The sequence below is a fragment of the Heliangelus exortis genome, chromosome 17, assembly GCF_036169615.1.
Source record: "Heliangelus exortis chromosome 17, bHelExo1.hap1, whole genome shotgun sequence".
NCBI classification, from domain to species: Eukaryota; Metazoa; Chordata; class Aves; order Apodiformes; family Trochilidae; genus Heliangelus; species Heliangelus exortis.
This window is the reverse complement of record NC_092438.1, coordinates 5,973,512-5,993,539: the sequence shown is the minus strand read 5'-3', so window position 1 is coordinate 5,993,539 and position 20,028 is coordinate 5,973,512. Positions and strand designations below refer to the sequence as shown.

At 40.2% G+C, this 20,028-nt stretch overlaps 2 protein-coding genes across 3 annotated transcripts in view; one reads left to right on the top strand and one right to left on the bottom strand.

The window, feature by feature from the left end:
* ABAT (4-aminobutyrate aminotransferase) overlaps positions 1-16,659 on the top strand; it is a 45,218-nt gene extending 28,559 nt beyond the window's left edge. For both annotated transcript variants that reach the window (XM_071760419.1, XM_071760420.1), the window contains exons 4-16: positions 203-232; positions 688-805; positions 3,153-3,202; positions 6,014-6,094; positions 6,586-6,678; positions 6,992-7,054; positions 7,999-8,062; positions 8,771-8,919; positions 10,287-10,424; positions 11,679-11,846; positions 12,576-12,722; positions 13,868-13,979; positions 14,465-16,659. In XM_071760419.1, coding sequence (XP_071616520.1) covers positions 203-232; positions 688-805; positions 3,153-3,202; positions 6,014-6,094; positions 6,586-6,678; positions 6,992-7,054; positions 7,999-8,062; positions 8,771-8,919; positions 10,287-10,424; positions 11,679-11,846; positions 12,576-12,722; positions 13,868-13,979; positions 14,465-14,586 — 1,335 coding nt within the window. In that variant the 3' untranslated portion in view covers positions 14,587-16,659. The remainder of the gene's footprint in view (positions 1-202; positions 233-687; positions 806-3,152; positions 3,203-6,013; positions 6,095-6,585; positions 6,679-6,991; positions 7,055-7,998; positions 8,063-8,770; positions 8,920-10,286; positions 10,425-11,678; positions 11,847-12,575; positions 12,723-13,867; positions 13,980-14,464) is intronic.
* Positions 16,660-16,998: 339 nt separating this feature from the next.
* On the bottom strand, positions 16,999-19,880 carry TMEM186 (transmembrane protein 186). The gene is made up of 2 exons (XM_071760422.1): positions 19,742-19,880; positions 16,999-19,160 (listed from the first exon to the last, which is right to left on the bottom strand). The coding sequence occupies exon 2, from the start codon at positions 19,155-19,157 to the stop codon at positions 18,414-18,416; it is 744 nt and encodes a 247-aa protein (XP_071616523.1). The 5' UTR covers positions 19,158-19,160; positions 19,742-19,880; the 3' UTR covers positions 16,999-18,413.
* Between the last annotated feature and the right edge of the window lie 148 nt (positions 19,881-20,028).

Below are 20,028 nucleotides of genomic sequence, written 5' to 3'. Positions count from 1 at the left end.
CCACGAAGCTCTGTGTGCCACTGTTAATAATCTTTACTGTCATGGTTGCAAGATGCACTGTGAGAGTTCACGTGGCAAGCAGAGTTGCCTGGTAAGCAAATAGGACTGCAAGATCTGCATATGATTTCTGTGATGATTAAAAAGGAACATATATTCTTCTTTATTATTTTGTAATTGCATACTTTGATGTCTTTTTCTACAGGAATTAATGAAGCAATTGAATGGAATTCAGGTAATTTTTCATGTTTTCTGAATATGAGGAATGTTAACACTGTGATTTCAGATGGTATACATGTGCATTTGAATAAAATATTTTTAGTATATTTTGAATACTGCAGAATTATTTTTCTAGGATCAGTGATTTTTCTTTATACACTAGATGTGCCTTTTGTGTTAGGAAGTGGCAAGTGAAAACACAGGTCTATTTGAGCTTGGAAGTATGTCAAACTAAGTGTGTACTGCATTCCCGAGAATTCCTCAGTCTGTGCTTCACTTCTGTAGAGAAATGGCATTTGCCTTTTTAATAGTCTCTCTTTATAAAATCAGCTGTACAGTTAATTCCTATTCAATAAATGTCTCTTTGCATATTATCATTGGATACTGTTATCAGATTTTGCTGTATTGGTGTATTTTGCACCTTTGTACACACTACTGCTTTTTAAAGCATTAATTGTTTTTTCCTTTAAGAATGCAGAAGGTGTACACTTCTTTTGCAATTATGAAGAGAGCCGAGGGAACTACCTTGTAGATGTAGATGGCAATCGCATGCTGGATCTCTACTCTCAGATTTCATCCATCCCAATAGGTAGGAGACAGGTTTTGTTCTTTGTCATCAAGCTGTTGTTTTCTTATCTCAGCCACTACCAGAGAAGTTGGTTGATTAACTATAAAACCCAAAGTTGGTACGATGTATGCTTTGTTGTGATCAGGGTACACTTCACTGCTGTGTATTATGTACTGGTGTATTTTAGTATCTGAAGAAACTATAAATTCAGTAATTAGAGCTCACTTTAAGTACATAGTGGTGCCTAGAATCTGTAGTATCAATCTTAGTTTGAATATGCAAATTCTACAATTTAGGTTATTTTTGTTTGCTTGTTAAATGTTAATATTTTAAACATTAACAAACATAACTTAAACATTTTAGCATTAAATAAGGTGCTTTAGTTAATATTTCTGTCTCAGATGGACTGAAAAAAGGAGTTGTTTATGTGAACTCTACTAGGATAAGACAAGACCAGTCAGCTGTGGTGCTGAGTGAAGGCCAATTGATGGGTCAGGCTGAGGAACCAAACCATGGACTTTTCAAGTGATTGGGAAAGTCTGTTGATTTTTTTTTTGTGAAGCATTTCAAGACGGAAAAGCAGCAAGACAGAGATTTAGGCCCCAGCTGCAAAGACTACAGGTTTCAGTAGTTCAATTTGTTTCTTCTTAGTTCCAGTTCCTTAAAAATACATCTCTGCAGAAGTGTTGGGTAATTTCTTGTTTGGGGAGATACAGAGAGGTGTAGTTTGGTGATAGAGCAGCCTGCTACTCAGTTCAAATGGATTCTTTGGGATCATCTGATCATTTGAGCAGCCTCCAGGTTTTTTTGATTTTGCAGACAAAAGAAATTCATGAGCCTGGAGGACATATACTTTCCTGTCATGTTGATCTAGACACACAGCCAGAGTGATGAAGCAGGTGCCCTTTTCTTAAGAGCCAGTCCTGTCATTTCTTAAAGGAATGTGTTTTAGAGTGGATTCATAAAGATACAAACCCTTGTGCTGGTCATGACAATGACACAAGTTACTGCCTATTTGCCATCTCAGCCTCGAGCTTTTTGGCTTTGTGTACCACAGTTATGTAACTGTTATTTAACCATTTAGTTCTTTCCTGGTGTTTGTTTTATGACTACAAACACATGGACCAGTTCAGTATCTTTCTGCACACAGACCGACTCTTTCAGAAAGAATCAAGATTTAAGGATTCTCTCTTATTTTACTGGGACAGGGCCCACATGGCCTATAGTGGAAAAATGGGAGAGGCGTCTTGTGTGAGTGGGAAAGGAGAACTCCTGGGTAACAGAAGCCTTGAATTTGTTACAGAAGAGAAGATGCAAAGACCCCTGTGTTCTTCACATGTCTTAACACCAGCAACCAAATGACACCTTTTTACAAACAATACCAGAGTGAATAGTTAAGCTTTCTAAGCAATAGTAGCTATTTATGTAAAAACTTGAGTAAGGTTTAGTTTAGAGATTTTTAAAACAATATATATACTCTTAAAGGTGCTGTTAGTGACACAGCTTTCAACTGTGTCATTCTTTCTAGCCTAACAATTCTTCCCCTGACAGCAGATGCAATGCAGATTTTGTTGTCTGTGTCCTAAGTAACCACTTGTATTATCTTAATAATACTTTTAACATTCTTTGTGGCATGACATGCAGTTAAAACTGGATATTTTCTTGTTTTGAACTAAAATATTCAAAACAGAATTTATAATTGATTTGTTAATGCAGGAGCCTGGTGCTCCATTGCTCTGACTGGATCATCAGGGCTATTGTCATTCAACAAGAATGAGTTTAGAGGCATGAAAAGCTTTTGTAATGAAATCAGAGCAGTTGGACTTCTTGAGCAGTAGGGAAGATGATTTTTCCAATTGTTTCTTCAAGGGAATAGAAAAGATGTTGCTAATATCTGGCTTTGGCACTTCATACATTTGAAATCAAGCTTAAAATTAAATTCTCTGGGCTCCTTTGGTGAAGATTTTTTTTTAATCAGATATGGTTTTTTATCAGGAAGCAGGCAAGTTTTTCCGTAGAACATCAATGGGTATAAATTAAGTACTTTTGTTGTGTTAAACCTGAAGCATCCTTAGTACCTTGATATTTCTGAGTAAAAAGGACAAATTTTGGGGTTTTTTTTCCAACTACAAGTTTTTCAAAGTAAGGAAAGTTGGAAGAAAAAAACAAAAAACAACTGGTCATGAGAGAGACTGAGAAGGAAAGCTTTCCAGACAGATGTCTTGGAAGTTCTATTGTTAACACTTAAAACATACACAAGTTACACAGAAACAGTAACACATTCAGTTAAGGTCTGGATTATGCTTTATGTTGGTTTATTGAAGCCAGATAGAAGTAACTGTCTTCTGTCTTTGTTCTTTTTAATTAGGTTACAGCCATCCCTCCCTGATAAAGCTTCTGCAGCAGCCACAGAACTTGGTAAGTGAATGAAAACATTAAGTACTTGAAAGAGTCATCTTCCTCCTTGTGGCAGTCTTTCTTATTTTTTATTAAACTGATAATGAATGCTTAATGACTCAATTTAAAGTATGGTAGGATCTGCTTTCTTTATTTCTGACTAGATGGAAAGAGAGCTCAGTAGTGTTTAAGAAGACACCAAAGCCTCTGTGAAGCTTTACAAGAAGGAAACATTTGGGTGATGCAAGCACTTGATATATTTGCAGCCAGCTGTAACTGATAGTTCAAGCACAGTGTTTCCAAATAATAATTTTAGCAATATTCTTGAAGATGAACCCGAAAGCAAGCACAAGTCCAAGAGAAAGGATATAGTATTTTGAATACAAAAATGGTGTCCTAATATGGAATGTTGTTGGTGGTTGGATTTTGGAGGGGCAGGTGGGTAGTGGTTGGTTCCCATACTACGAACTAGGTTAACTAAGCCACTGACATGTTCTTGAAAAAATCATTACACTGGACAAAAGGATTTTTTCAAAACAGAATAACTGCTTTTTAAACAAAGGATGGATTAAATTATGAAAGTTGTTGAAATGAAGTTGCATCCTATTTCAAGCTTCCTTTTTTCACTCCTTGGACAGAAATTGTGGATTCCATAATGATTTGTGGAGTTTTTAAAACTTTAACTTGTACGGGCAAAGACGTTTATATGTACAGTATGTGGATAAACTGAGCTCACTGGCTTTGGGCTCCATACCAGTAGCTCCCTTGTGTACTGAATTTAGTGACTGAGCTCCTGGTTCTGCAAACCAGTAATGGGTGTTCATGCTGCCTGCAAGGGTAGGGCTTAACTGCGGGCCAGGTCCCTCTCATACCCGTGTTTCCCTTCCTAAAGAGTGTGCTGGCTCACTCCAGCAGAACACAAATTCTGAGCCAGCATGTCAGAGTAGTGCAGACCTTTGAGTTCTCTGTCCTAATTTGCTTTATGGAGTTCTCATTTTGTCAGGATGAGAAATTTCTTCCCCAGAACTAAAATACATCAGTTTTTTCAAAAAACATCAGAGCTAGAAATGCTGGAGTTATCAAAAGAAGATGCAGGTATCAGGAAAGCATTTATATTTCTAAATACCTATATTAATTCATAAAAATTATTTCTGAGGAGACAGCAATACTTTCATTGTAATGCAACAATAGACAAAGTAAAATTTAAAAGCCAACCAATCAAACCCCCCCAAAAAACCAAACCAAAACCAAAACAACAAACTTAAGAAAACCTATTTTATGGCAGCAGTTGCTGATTTGTCCACTGGGAAAAGGATGTTAGCAGGCTGCCCACTAGAAGTCTGCAGCAAGAGGAGCTGCCCCAGAAGTCCAGAATTAATGGTGTAAGCAGGACTCCTCTCTCTCACACAGAAGCACCAAAGGTGTTATTGGTGCCTTGAACCCATTTCTGAAACCTGTGCTAATTCAGCAGAAAGGGTGGCATTAAACCTGTTTGTGCATGACTGTGCCCTTAGGGTTTCTGGCAGGCTTCAGCCAGACAGCACAGGCAGCACATGCCAAGGCAGAGCTGTGCAAACCTCACTGCAGACCTCACCCGGGTCTGACTGTAAAGTGACAGCTATATTGTGGAAGTACTTTTTTGAGTAATGGACACAGAGGGCCCTTGTTTAATGTTAACAGAGATCAGTGTTCTCTTGTAGGGAGTTTTTGACTGTAATGCTCCATGAGTCCTCTTTATAGCCAGATACGAAGGACACAATATGCATCTGTTCATTTGAGACCGTAGCAGCTTGATGTCAATGTTCTGCTGAGCATCTCATTAACCACAAAAGAAAAATAAACTTTCCTGTTTAATGGCAAATGTTGTCAGTTGACTGTAGCAGCCTATAACCAAATTTACAACAAATTTATGGACTCTTATATCATAACTTTACATGAAAATTTGTTTCTAAACAGATAAAAAGTCCAGTGAGGTTCCTTATACCTACTGAACAAAAACCTTGTTAATCTGTAACATCCTTGCTTAGTTGCTTGGGTTTTTTTGGTAAGCTTGAACATGTTGAAACAAACATTGTTTTAGAATCCATGCATGTGTACAAGTTATAAACTCCTATCTCATTCTTTGTTATATCTTGTATGATACTTAAATTTTGATTGTGTTCTTACAAAGTACAGTGTGATCACTCACATCTCCTGCTGTGGTCCACAGACCTGAATAAATGACTACTTATATTGAGGAAAAAGATTGAAAGATGCTGGTAAATGTGCAATTTTGAGTTGCACTGAAATATGAATATTTTGGGGGAGGCAGTCTCCCCTCTGGAGACTCATAAAGACAAGTCATTAGAGCTCAGCCTTTAATTTCAGTGATGTCTTATTATAACAAGAATAGCAACAAACAAAAGGGGCAAATAATGATGCTTTGCAGTTGGCAAATTTATTAAGCATGTCCTTTTCTGAGCAAATTTAATTTTAAAAGTAGCACATTATGAATCAAATAGGATTACCTACAAAGGCTAAGAACAATGATAAATCAAATTTAATCTATGACACTTAATTTAAATTAATTGTTTAAATATGACAGCTTCATCTCCATTAGTAGACTGTAGAGATCAAAGGGAGATGGAGGGTGGGTCATCAAGAGCTGCTTTTCAGAAACACCTGTTGGGGCAGCAGGCTCAGCTTTCCTGGGTTTAAAACTCTTTGCACCATGACTACAGATTTCTGATGGGTTTTAAAAATTAGTAATTTGTAGTTAGAATAAAATGTAACTACTTTGATTACACAATACTTTTCATTTGAGTAAAACCTTCTCTTCCTGTGTCTTTGTAGAGCACTTTTATCAACAGACCTGCCCTAGGGATTTTACCTCCAGAGAACTTTGCAGATAAGCTGAAGGAATCTTTGTTATCAGTAAGTTTTGAAACATAGGTGACAAGTTACTATGTTCTATGTTTGAGAAATGGGCATATCAAGGGATGCTATGGATTTTAATAGGGAACACCTGCCTTTCTGCTGCAAGTAAATGAGATTGAACTTTTGTCCCTGATGTAACAGCTGAATATATGAGGGTGATGGGTCTGCTCTGCACAGATACTTCCTCTTTCATTATGGATTCAAGAACTAATGAGAAAACACTGTCAATAACTTCTGTTCACTGTGTTTTCATAAGAGACAGTGGAATAAGTGGCATCTATTTGTCTTGACTTAAACTGGAAGATCCTTGGGACTGAGTCGAGCCCTCTCAGCTGCAGTTGCAATTGGCTTTCCTCACGGAAGGCATGGCTGCTGTCCCTTTACACTGAGGCTCCTGATATTAAGGACTGATCAGTGTTAAAGGGATGACACTTTGCACTCTATTTTTGCTTAGTATTTTGGAGTAATTTTTCTCTCTTCATTGACAGGTGGCTCCTAAGGGCCTGTCACAGGTGGTGACCATGTCTTGTGGATCCTGCTCCAATGAAAATGCCTTTAAAGCAATATTTATGTGGTACAGAGTGAGTAAAATATTAAGTTGGGGTTTTTTGTAGGATTTTGTAGACTTGAGTATTTATTCATCATCAGAACTGTTACTGTAAAATAAAGTAAGGCCTGAGGGTTCTATTGTTCATGATGTTGTTTATATTCAACTTAGTATAAAATCTTCATTTAAAAGTTTTCATCTATGATTTCACTTTATATTGACAGAACTTTGGAAATTATGAAGAAAATAAGGAAAATACAGATTGCAATTGGTATGCAAGAACCACAGTCAGTGTCTCCATTGGCTCCAGTTGTTTTTTTGTGTTTTGATTTATTTTTTTTTTACAGAACAAGGAGAGAGGCCATAATAATGTCACAAAAGAGGAACTGGAATCTTGCATGATTAACCAGGTAATAGCTGTTCTTTACCACAAGTATAGATGTATCACTGGCTTGGCCTTATAAAGGAAGATTGGAAGCAAAAGCTTCATTTTATAAGATGACTAAAGATTCATAAAACAGATGATAATTTTTTGTCCAAGTTTATCTATCTAAACATGAGGATTCTTGTTTGATCTAACTGTTGTAGTTCTCTTTGCTGTTGGGGGAGTTGTGTGGGGATGGATTTTAAGTAGGCAACTCATCCCTCTTTTGGGAACCAGGGTGCTTCAGCATCCAGTTACAAATATTGTAACCTGAACTTTGTAGTAGAGTATGTATTACAGGACTAAAGGTGTAAATGGAAGGTGTAAGTGCTCAATCATGCAAGTTCTCACTTGCATGATTAGAGAGAAGGAAGAGATTTTGTATTTTTAGAGGGGCCAGGGGGATATCCCAGTCCTTTTATTCAATTCCAGATAGCATACAGTTTGCATATCTTGTGTCATGGTTCCTTCTTATCCTTGGCACAGCAGCTTATCAGGAATGCATGGGGCAGCACCAGCCCCTCCTTGCAGAGCCCCCAAAGCCCCCGATGCCACACCTGGGCATGGCCACCCTGTGCCCACATGCTTGTAGTTCCTACAAAGAGAGGCTCATTGTACTGAATGTTCAGTCTGTATGTGAGCTCATGAGTGAAGCGATACACAGTGTAAATGGCCAAGCATTCATCAGTATTAATGATGCATTTTAGGAAGTCAGGCAGTTTTTAGGAGACAATCAATGTAGTTGTTTAAATGGGTAAATACAACGATTCACTGTGCCCAATGACTGAAGGGGAAACAGCTCAGCATGCAATGAGGGGCAACAGCTTGGACCCAGCCCTCTTGCAGTGCAGTGGCCACAGGCTGTGTCTGGCTGCAGCAGGGCCACCCCCCTGGCACTGCTCGCTGACCACTGCTCTGCTCTGCTTACAGCCCCCCGGCTGCCCTGACTACGCCATGCTCTCCTTCATGGGCGGCTTCCACGGAAGGACCATGGGTAAGCAAAACACTGCAGCAACACCTCCCTTCCTCTGCCTCCCCTCAGCCCTTCAGTAAGCTGCCATCCCACTGCCGTTTCTGAAAAGGGGTTTTTTCCTTAATCAAATTTTACCAGTGGAGAAGCTGTAGGGCTATTGAAGGTTTGCCTGGGAAACCCCACCAAGTACTGAAAGAGGGTATTTGAGTTACAGTGGGAATTAACTGTCTATTTTTTTAAAATTTATTTCCAGGTGGTCTTACTTTCATTCTGAATTCAAGGTTTCCTGCCTATTCTAGTAAAAATCTAACTCTTGGGGTAAAGTACAATATACAAATGAGATGTCACCCATTTTTACCTTTTTATATAGGCTCAATACCTGCCAAAACCTAAGCAGGTTACAAAAGAGTGCTCTAATTCTGAGCTTTGCAAGCAGTTGTCTTTGGACAGGTGAAACCATCTGAGCAAACCATCTCATCTGTGTTCAGATTGACAACAATCAATCTTCTGGAACACTGCATGTGGAAAATAATGCTTAAAAGCTAGAGCAATCCAATTAAGCTTGACTAAATCAAAGTACCCACTATTTCAGAAAAAGAAGTAAAAATATGGAGCAGTTAAGAGAATTCTACAGTTCTGGTGTTAGACAATTTTTCACCTCTCGGTAGCTTTTTTCCTATATTGTTTGTAGACCAGGTATTAATTTAATTTTTGCTTTTCTGGCTTTAGGTTGCTTAGCTACAACTCACTCTAAAGCAATTCACAAGTTGGACATTCCTTCGCTGGACTGGCCTATTGCTCCATTTCCAAGGCTAAAGTATCCTCTGGAAGACTTTGTGAAAGAGAATCAACAGGAAGAAGCCCGTTGTTTAGAGGAGGTAAAAAACTCTGGCAGCTTTACTCTGGCAGCTTTTGGAGGTTTTTGTTTTGAAGTAACGAATAGCATTAGTAGGATTAGCTGTTTTCACTAAAAGAATGTTTCAAGAATTGGAACAGCATGTGACTAACATAGCATTCACTGCTGTTGGTTAGAAGTTTGTCCCTGCCTTTCAATAGAAAGAGGTCTTTCTCAAGAACTCCAGGTCTACATGCATGGTGCCAAAATGAAATTTCACATGCAGAACATTGCTACATCACAGAGAATTTGTCTACTAGATCTTGCAAAGGCACTTGGGCTGAGGAAAAGTGGGCAGAACAGCGTTTAAGGGAGGCAAATGGTCTCCAGGCACTGGAACCATGGGGTTTGCTGCTGGTCTCACTGGAATCCAGGAGATGTCACTTGCAAGAGCTCACTCTTGAGTGCAGAATTGCAGAATCACAGAATCATCTAGGTTGGAAAGGACCTCTGAGATCATCAAGTCCAACCCTTGATCCACCTCCACCGTGGTTACCAGAGCCTCTTCTTAAAAACCTCCAGGGACAGAGAATCCACCACCTCCCTGGGGAGCCCATTCCAATGCCCTCTGCTGAGAATTTCTTTCTGGAAGTGTGAGTGCCAGCTGAGTGTGGCCTGTGACTGGAAATGGAATAGTGCACAGTCTATAGCACCATAACCAGAGAAAGAGGAGGGGGCTCTGGTGTGCTGTAGGGAGCACAGCAGTACTCTGGGTGGCTGTGGGGTGCTGGATCCAACCAAACTCTTATTCAAACTGACAAACTTGAGAGAAAATGGGAAGGGTAGCAACGTGTGTTTGCTCCACAACAGGGTGGGAGTGGGGATTGTGATGCAAAAATTAGTCTGCAGGCTTGAAGCTGTTCTTTAAAAAAACAAATTAAAAAGCCCAACACTTTCTTTGAAAATCTGAGGGTTGGTTTACTGGTATCCTTGGGAAACCATTGCTTTACACAGCCTACACAGGCTGTAAGGGGTATTTCAAGTACAAATGAGAGTATTAATGCAGCAACTAGCACTATAAAGTTAATTAAAACTTCTCTGTAAGCTCCTGATTAGCAGCAGGATTTCTGCAGTATTTAATCTGATTAATTTACATGTATGTGAAGTGGATGGCTAGAAAAAGCAAATTTACCAGATTACCTTCTTTATTACATTAGCTGAGTTTTGGTTTTTGACACAAAATGTTTTCTTCTACATTGCCTAGATGGAGTAACAGCAATGGCATAGCAAGCTACAGTGGCTTGTGATGTCTATGAAATGTTTAAGTTCTGTTTCTGAGATTTCATTTTTCTGTGAGGAAGTGTGCAAATGTCCTGAAAGAAAAATGTGCCATAAATGTTTGATTTCCAGGTGGAAGACCTGATTGTGAAGTACAGGAAAAAGAAGAAGATTGTGGCTGGAATTATTGTAGAACCAATACAGTCAGAGGGTGGGGACAATCATGCTTCAGATGACTTCTTCAGAAAGCTACGAGATATTGCCAGAAAGGTAACAAAATATTTCACTCTTCACTCAGTGTTAGCTAAATATGCACATATTTGTTGGTGTATCTCCTGTATCCCCTGTCCTAGGCACTTTGAGCTACATAGGCCTCCCTAGTAGCAACTGGGGTAGTTATGTACATGTGTACACCCCTTGTCAGTACAGTATTTCTCTTTCATTTGCTGCACATTTAGTGGTTTCCTTACTGCAATGAATTTTCTTCTAATACCTGAGATAGAAATTACTCTAATTCATTAACAGTGCATTTTGCAGTAGTGTTCTCTAAATCATAATGCCTATTTATTGAGGGAGTTGAAACCATTTCAGAAGAGGTATGTTTGAAAACGTAATTATTTGTTGACATACTTGGTTTTAATTGCAAAAAAAGTGGATACACAAATTAAGTTCCAACAAAACAATAAAAAGGACAGATGTCTTGATATTTGGAATGTGAAGTTACCTGTTAGGAAGTGATGACTCTCAATAAGACCTACTCCATGTTTTTTTCACCCTCAAAGCATTTGTGCTTAGAGAAGAACACAGGTGATGTTTGAAAAATTCTTTTCTCCCATAAGAAAGCAGCTTTCCCTATTGTTAACAGCTGCTCATGCCAGGGTGATACAGTAAACATGATGAAATGAAAGTTTGCCTTGTCTAAAACATGATGCTGACAAAAGTATTTGCCAATAATTTTTAAATAGAATACAATTATATAGCTTGATCTCCCTGTCCTAAAGTTTCAACAAATAATCTTTTACATAAAAAGATATGTTTACAGCTAAAATTAATGGCTCTTTTGGCAGACTCATCTGAAGTCAGCTCTTCCAGGGTCATTTTAGCCTCTGGACCGAACAGATCATTTTGCTGGTATTGCCTTTGTCCCATAAATGCCTGACTCAGATCAGAAGCAGAGACTTCCTTTTTAAAACAAACAAAAGTCCTAGAAGTGATGCTTTGCTTTCCTTGGAGGCTTTGAAAATGCTACCCAGGCTCCTAGTTGATGTTTTCAGGGATGCTTTAGAAAAGTTCAAGACTATATAAAAACATGTACTTTATTTGTGAATTTAGGTAGAAAATATTTTTCTAGTACCTTTCTGGAAAAAAAGCCGAATTATTGATTGTAAAATCTAACGCACAGTGGGTTGCATTGCTATGGGGGAATGTTGCATGTAATTGGCTTGTATTTACCTGTTCAGTAAGGGAGGTATTTTTGGTTTGGATATGTGCACTCACATTCCTTGTTCTTTGATCTCTCTGCAGCATGGCTGTGCCTTCTTGGTGGATGAGGTGCAGACAGGAGGTGGCTGCACAGGAAAATTCTGGGCACATGAACACTGGGGCCTGGATGACCCAGCTGATGTGGTAACGTTCAGTAAGAAGATGATGACAGGAGGATTTTTTTCCAAAGAGGAGTTCAGGCCAAATGCTGTAAGATTTTCAGTGAAACATGAATTCTGTGCTAGTTGGCCCATTCATGAATAACTGCAAAGTCAATGGAAGAGATAAGATTTCCTCCAGTAACACAGATTCAGCTATATGGAGCTGCTCTTTCATAGATACTTTCTTTATGCTTACAGAAAAGTTGTCGCTTCTTCACTTTGATTCCAGTTGCTGTCAGTCACAAAGGTCATAGATGTGCTGGACAGGAGTGAAGAACTGGGTTTATCCTAATGAACCAACTCTCAGTATAAAATCCAATCACAAACTGTCACCTTTTTTCTGTAGGGAAACTCAGTGTCTTCAGAGCTTGTGTGTCAGCATTATGATTCTGTCAGAAAAATGTCTTCATTGCACTAATTACATTTTAGATGTAATAAATGAAAAAAAAATTAGAATTAAGGGGGAAAACATAAAGCCTGAATGTAAAACCCATATAGATAATGCCAACTTCCATGTCCTCCATAGCTATGTTTCAATGAGATGTCAGAGCAGCAAGACAGAATGTGCTCTATTGGTAGCATAGAGTAGTTGCCTTTTGTTTCTACTCATCTGGATAAATGTTATTTTGCTCTTACAAGAAAAAGGGGGTTGCTGAGGTTAGTGCATGCTTTTTCATACACCAGATGTTTGCATTACCAGTTTAATAGCTTGCTTGTCTTTATTATGGTGATTTGCCTGCTAATATGTTCCACAACTCTCTTTCCACCCTTTCCCAAGCCCTTTCGGATTTTTAATACCTGGCTTGGAGACCCATCCAAGAACCTGATGCTTGCTGAGGTCATTAAGGTTATTAAAACAGAAGACCTTCTAAACAATGCAACCCACGCCGGGAAAGCACTGCTGACTGGGCTGTTGGACTTACAGGTAAACATTTGGAAAGATTATTCATAAGCAGGAGAAACTTGCTGATTATGTAGGATCTGACATCATCCAGTTTAAACACTTGGATTGAGGAACTCCAGCTGGGAACTAAACCATAATTATAACTTGCTGGTTTAGATGCTTCAATACAAGCCTGAATAACTGCGTCCCATTTTGAACTGAAGTAAACTTTAACTGTCTTCCAGATGCTGGTTTTATATAGCTTAATTCAAAATTAATAGTGAACCCCAAGATATCTGAAGGTATGAACTGCAGCTAGTGAAATTTAAATTATTTTGCTAGAAGTCTCTGTTACCACAAGCAACTAGCATCTCCTTGTCCCAAAAGCTCTTTTTAAAAGAAAATGCCTTCATATTTTGTTAAGAGTTTGGCTGGGCTGTTAAAAACAGTAAAACCGTAACTTTCCTGCCTTGACTAAGGGCAATCCCTTCACAGCTTCAGCTGTGGTGGCCCAGATGAGAAGGAATATCAGCCAGGCATTAAAAGGCAGGCTTGGAAATGCTTACTTCTCAAAAGGCAGTTTTGTAGCACTGGATAAGCCCAAAGTCTGCTCTCTTCACAATTTCATAGCATAGAAGGCAGGAGACTGCAAAAAAAATTATCATCATACTTTGGATGATCAAATACAACTACTGCTATCCATAAAAAGGTTATTCTTATAAAAGATGGGGATTGCAGCTGGTAGTAAGTAAAGCAGATAACACTAGCAAGAGTGTCTTCGTGCAGCATAAGAATGAGCTGGTTTCTAGCCCCATTCTAGGTAATTTATGCTCAGGTTTTCCCAGAGTGCATTTTATATGTAATGTGCTTTATGCTCAGTTCAGGAGGCTCCAAGTAAGATTTTACTTGACCCAACTCTGGGGTGCAAATTCATTCTTGCTTCCTGCTCAGATGTTTATTTCCTTTGCAAGGAGAGAACCTGCCTTCTCAGCTGTTCAGCACGTTGTCAGGAAGGGGCAAAGGGGACTCAAGGTTGCTCAGAAATCCAGCAGGTGCAGTTCCACCAGCAGGGAGGAGGCACAGGGGCTTCCATGTGGTAGAAGACCCAGCAGGGCAGTGCAGAGCTTGCCACTAGGTGCCTTCTGTTGCAGCAGCTGCCATGCATCCTGCCTCACCTCTTTTTGCAGGCTCGTTATCCCCATCTTATCAGCAGAGTGAGAGGAAGAGGAACATTCTGTTCGTTTGACACTCCAAATGATGCGACTAGAAACAAGTTAATTACAATAGCCAGAAACAAAGGTAAGAATGTTTGTGTGTGGATTAGCTTCAAATGACAAGCAGTAGCATATGTAATGCTTTACATTGGCCTTTTTTGTGTGGTCTATGTGTACTACAATATCAGAATACAGAAGTGAAATCATGAGCAAAGCTGTATTTAGACTGCTCTGGAGATACTTGTATTTTCAGAGACATCAGACCAGTCCATTCCAAGGTGTGTGTGTTTACTTTTCTCTAGAGGTCCAGTATTTCTGGAAGAGATCTACATAAGGCATGAGTTTTTGTGATATCACTTCCATATTCCTCTGCAGGGACCTTAGGTGCACCTAGGGATAGCTTACTTCTAGAAACCGATCAGGAAAATTAGATCAAAGTTAATATAACTTTCACTCAGGAAACACTGGGAGAAAAACCAATGTATTTCATGGAATACCTAATTATGAAATATAATGACTTGCCTAAAACGACTGGAAATGACTGAAAAGTCTATCCTCTTCTCATTTTAGGTGTTGTGCTGGGAGGCTGTGGCGACAGATCAATTCGCTTTCGTCCGACGCTGATCTTCAAGGATCATCATGCACACCTCTTTCTGAACATTTTCAGTGACATCTTAGCAAACTTCAAGTAAAAAGGATTTCTCTCACACTGAACAGCTGATTATGAAATTAGTTTGCATTAATTCATGTCTTCTCTACTTACAAGATTAGTGTAAAGTCATAAACTAAAGTTTGTGTTCTGTCTGTAATCCTGCCCAAGGCAAGCTGCTCCATGCAAACTCAACCCAGGCAGAGCATTGGTACTGGTCACCAGCAGGCTCATGCTGCTGTCCCACACTGTGCATTGGTAGAAGCTATGGCCCTCCATCTTCTGGCTTGGGTTCTTTAATTGCAGAGTCCTCTCTACATGCATGGTCCTGACTATCTGGTTGTCCAAATATAAACTGGTACAGCCCCGTTCACAGGTAATCCCAGTAGATATACTCTTGCATCCAGAGACAGCCACACGTATGGCACGACACTCAAGAGCCACACGCCTGCCATACAGAAAGTGCCATTCTTTCATGGTAGCTCGAAAAAAAGAGGAGTTTCAAGGAAAGCTCTGCTTTCCAACACTGCCAACTACGGTATTTTTAGAGAATAATTTCCAGCTTTATCTCCCAGAATACAGACATCTGCCACTCCCACTGGCTTAAGAACCATCAGCTATACATTCCCAGGCTCCAGCCTGCTCATACTGCTTCAGAGGCACTAGTGCACTCAGCCACACATGCAGCACTGTATGTGGAACTGATGTACTTGTACTTTTTTTCCTCATCCTGGATTTTAACACTTTTGACTTCTCTTACAATCAGACTTGTACAATGAAAACTATACCCTTAAGTAGGTAATTTTACAAAGCTTACTAAATCATGTGAAGCACATTATTTCAATCTATCAGCAATCTAGAATGATTTGAGATTATTTTACCATTTTCCCCTAACACCGTAGCCATGCATTTATCTATTAAGGTTCTACATGAATACTTGAGATATTTTGTACAACTACAGCAGAATTGCTTGACCTTAGCTGTTACCTGACATCAGAAACACTACAGTGAAGGCCTAGTCCTAATTGCACATTTATATATAATGCAAAGTAATTCTATTTTAGTTCTATTAGTTAAGTCAAGTCTTAGTCATTTATACTTCAGAGATCTTTTAGTAAGCCACAGCATCAGAAAGTGCCAACAGTTCGTTAATTTGTTTCTCTTAGAGAATTGTTTTGGGTGTCTCTTTACTATGTACTCTGCTGTTTGCTTGATGCTGACTTGAACTGGGTCTCCTGCCCTTTTTTCCTTGGCTACCAAGAATCTGGATTTTGTTTATGAAGTTTAACTCTATTGTGCACCAAAAAACAGGGACCACGGTGGACTTTCCTGTTGCCCTATTAGGATCTGACCACAATTTTAAAGTACCTAATAAGAGAGCAGTTAAAAGATTTACATGTTTATTAAAACCACCAAAATGTACAAGTTCTCTTACCTGCTTTGAGAAGTGTTAATCGTGGTTTGTCCATTTTGTTTTCTGAATGCTGGTATCGGGAAACTCAAGTACACTCACTTCTAGCTTAAAAAGAGATTTCTGTAAACCTCTGCAGAAACCAGTATTCTGATATCATCTGGTCCAAATCTGAGCAGATTTTTGAACAGAGGTGGTAGAAATCTAGAGGAAGGACTGGTGAACTGGTGTTGAAGAAAAACCTCATTATCATCACTGTCCTCATAAGCCTATTATCAACAAGTGGAAAGTCACAACAAGAACTGTATTTTACAGCATTTTGGGAATTAGTCCGTTCAACATATCAGTGCAGTAGTTTTAGTAAATGTCTCTAGCAAGTCTTGTACTTTTACAGAAGCAAAGGTCCAGTATTACCACATCATCACTTTTATTATGAATACTCTAGATGTTTTTATAATTTTTACTGACACTCAGTAACTGTAATTGTGTACATGTTGATGAAATTATGTTAGAGAGTACATAGAAAGCACTGCAGCTGAAGCATATAAAGTTAATATTGTTTACAGCATACTGTGGACAGTGCCAAATAAATGTTTAAACAAATACTTAACTACACTTCATGGTGTAACTAGTAACTGTACACAGATTCATTAAAAATGACATCTCATGTAATCAATATTCTTAAATAAAATATTTATAATTGAACTTCTCCATGGATCCATTCATTTATTTTATAGTTAGTACAAACTGAATCATTAGTAGCCATGAATCATTAGTAGGCAGTTAAGCCTCAAAAAACCATGCTCTATGCATACAGTCTGCTGTACCTCGCTGCCATGATGTTTAAATGCAGGTACATTTTTCTTTCTCTTTCGATAATGATCTACCAGCCAAAATTTAACATAAGGGACGCAAATAAATATTTGTTCAACACAAATAAATTAGGGTTAGCCTGTGCACTTAAACAGCAGCTTTACTTACCTGCATCTGCCAATCCATCAGGAGACCCGAGGAAGAAACAGGGAAAAGAACACTTCAAAGATGTCAGCTGGTGAGGGTCAGTTTATTTGCCATTACAAATTAAGTAACATCTAGAAGAGCTGTGTAAGGAGTTCACTTTCTCCTGACAATTAAAAAGAAAGCTCTACAAGTTATAAGTGACCAGGTTTTCCTTTCTTGGAAAACTTAAAACCTGCCCCTCATTCCTGCTGAGGATAAGGAGGAAACACACTAACACCACAGAATATAATACTGCCCTTCAGGGACACAGGTGCTTAAGTGATCAGCCCTTCAAATTCAACAGAATACACAGTAGATACATTGTCACCCTTTAGGTGACTTACCTCTTCCTTTTCATTTCAGGTAAACCCAGACTGGGGCAGTAGGGAGCAGAAAGGCTACTTGGCAACAGAGTTCTTGATACTGAAATATGCTCAAATCAGTAAACACAACAGGGGGTACAGACCACTTGCTTCCCAGACTATAGTAATCTTCACATAAGACTGCTTAATTCAAATACTCTTAAGATAATTTTTTGTAATTACTGACTTTTTTTTCAACTCAAGTGTTACAGCATTGATTAAATGTCATTCATACATACAAGACAAACGTAAACATGAATATATGCAAATAAAGACAAGCAGTTCCAAATTCTCACATGCTCACTGGGATCCAAATTGAACAAAGGATCCCTGACTGTCCCTGTAACTTGCAGCAGCATAGTTTAGGTATATTTCTCCTTTATTTTGATGGGAAAGCGATTTCTATGGGAGGCTACTGCTGCCCAGGCTTTAACTCACCCTGACAGCTGAACTGCCAATGTATCCTGCAACCCACATCCCTTTTTTGCCCAGTGAAGTTCACATCCTGGAAGGCAATGCCAAGAGACCCCTCCAGGATTGCTCTTCCCAGCTATTTTGATTTAATTAATGCATGAGCCTGTGTCTCTCTGGCATCCAGCATTATTTACCATACGTACTTATGAGACAAAACTAAGATTCAAGACGCTTCTCAGCCAACCTCAGGCTCACTATAAGAAATTATGAATCTGTAGTGAAGATGCTCTGGCAGAGTTACTGCATTTCACATCAAGAGTTTTTCCTGTTTCAAAACAATCTAAGAACAATCTAAACTGAAAGAGCCAGGGTCTGCATCAGTAATTCAGTATCCTTCCGCATGCTGGAAGCAGGACAGTTTAAACTGAGAACTGCTGGTAACAGTGCACTATGCACACACTGTAACCAGCATGGAAGAGATGCTGCTCACACTGCACACTTAAACAAGCTGCAGAGACATTTCATCCAGACAACTGTTCTTTACCATTTCTACTTTCTACACTGAGTGCACTCACCACCAGGCTTTGTGTAGGAAAATGACAGAAGTGTGTCAGTTTGGTAAACTACTTAAACCTCACAGAACAGTAAGCATGACGAACGTGCAGCAAGGAAAGTCACTGGAAATCACCTGTTCTGTGACTCAATTTCTCCAAATATTTGAGCAAACTTCTGTCTATCTACAATCTGGCCAAACCTAATCGTAAAATATAAAACATCTGTAGTATTATAGCGTTTGAACTGGAGAAGTAGCTCCCCCTTGCTATCTCCAACTTCATCCAAAGTCATCACTGTCTCCAAGGGACAGTAAATGTCATTCCGTCTTCCCCAGAATGTCAAGTGGGCCACTTTGACAGTGTGGCTGTTTTCACTTAAGTAGATGAATCCAATAATGCGTCTGAAAAAGTAGCTCATACCATACAACATTGCACCAGCAAAGAGGGTAACCCCAGTAGTATACAAAAGGACATTCTGAGAAACTTGGTCTTGCAGATAGAGGTAGGAGATGGGAGGCAGCATAACCAGGGTGGTGGCCGTCTGTAACAGCTTCAGTCGGGACAGCACCCTGCAGTACTTAATACCAGGAAACCTGTAGACCAGTTTGAACTCTTCTTTTTTCTCATTCCCAGCCTTCTGTTGGACCACAGCAGCAGGGGTTGGATGATACAGACACACAGATGGCTTTTGCTGTCTCACAAGATAATTAACACCACTAACTTGCCAATTTTGTGACTGCAAACACTTCCATGTACCAAAAGAACTGGGTGTGTGAGAATCCTCTTTTTTCCATGACCTTGTCCAGAGCTTGTTTTGTTGACATCTCCCAAAAGATGGTGCCATGTAGAAGTTAGTCCTAATTCTGCAGAGCATTGCCTATAAGTAAATATTCCCACCAATCATCATTTGATTCTTCTTTGCAACCAAATGATATTTAGCTCAGCAGCTATTCCTTAGGCACCTGAAGACAGCCCGCAATAAGCCTCCCCACCCCAGCTCACTGTAACCCTGCATGTAAAACCAGCGCTGTTACACCAGTATTTGTGTGTGCACACCTCCCTCCTATCCACTGAAAACACCAATACCACGGGCTGCTTCTAAGCAAAGTGGGTAAGAGAACCTGTGGCTGCTGGCCAGTAAATCAGCGGCGTGTTAAATAGCAATGCGAGGGAAAAAAAGAAAACGTGGACTAAGCAGCATAAAGCGGAGAGCAGGGGTGACACCGAAGGAGGGACCAGACGTTAGGGAGGTGTGAGACAACAGATACACGAAAGACAGGGAACAAAAGGCACTCCTGCCCTCTCGATCCGCGCACACGTGCCCCCATAAGGACGCGTCATTAGCGGACAGCAGCGCTCCCAGCCTCAGGCCAGGGGAGCTCCCAGAGCTGCCTCCCGCGGTGCCCATCGGCAGAGCCCCCGGGGTGCCCCCTGCCCGGCCCCGCCGCCAGCACCCACCCGAGAGCTCCCCAGGGCCGTGACGCTGCCCCGAGGGCCGTTGGGCGCCGCGCGTGCTCCTGCCCTGGGCTGCGCCGTGGCCGTTGGGCTCCGCGTGCGGGCGCCTCACACTCCTCCCTGAGGCGGCCGCACCCCCCCCCTGCCCAGACGCGCTGCCGGAAGGGAAAAATGTAACAACCGCTGTCCCGGCGGAATCGCCGCACCCCCTCCCCGGGGGCAGAGCCCCCTCGGACCCCCCCCCGATCGCCTTCTTCCCCCGCTCACCATCGCCTCGACTCCGCCGTCCT

Coding starts and splice junctions, on each gene's coding strand:
- TMEM186 (XM_071760422.1), bottom strand. CDS start 19,157: ATGCTCTGCAGAATTAGGACTAACTTCTACATGGCACCATCTTTTGGG.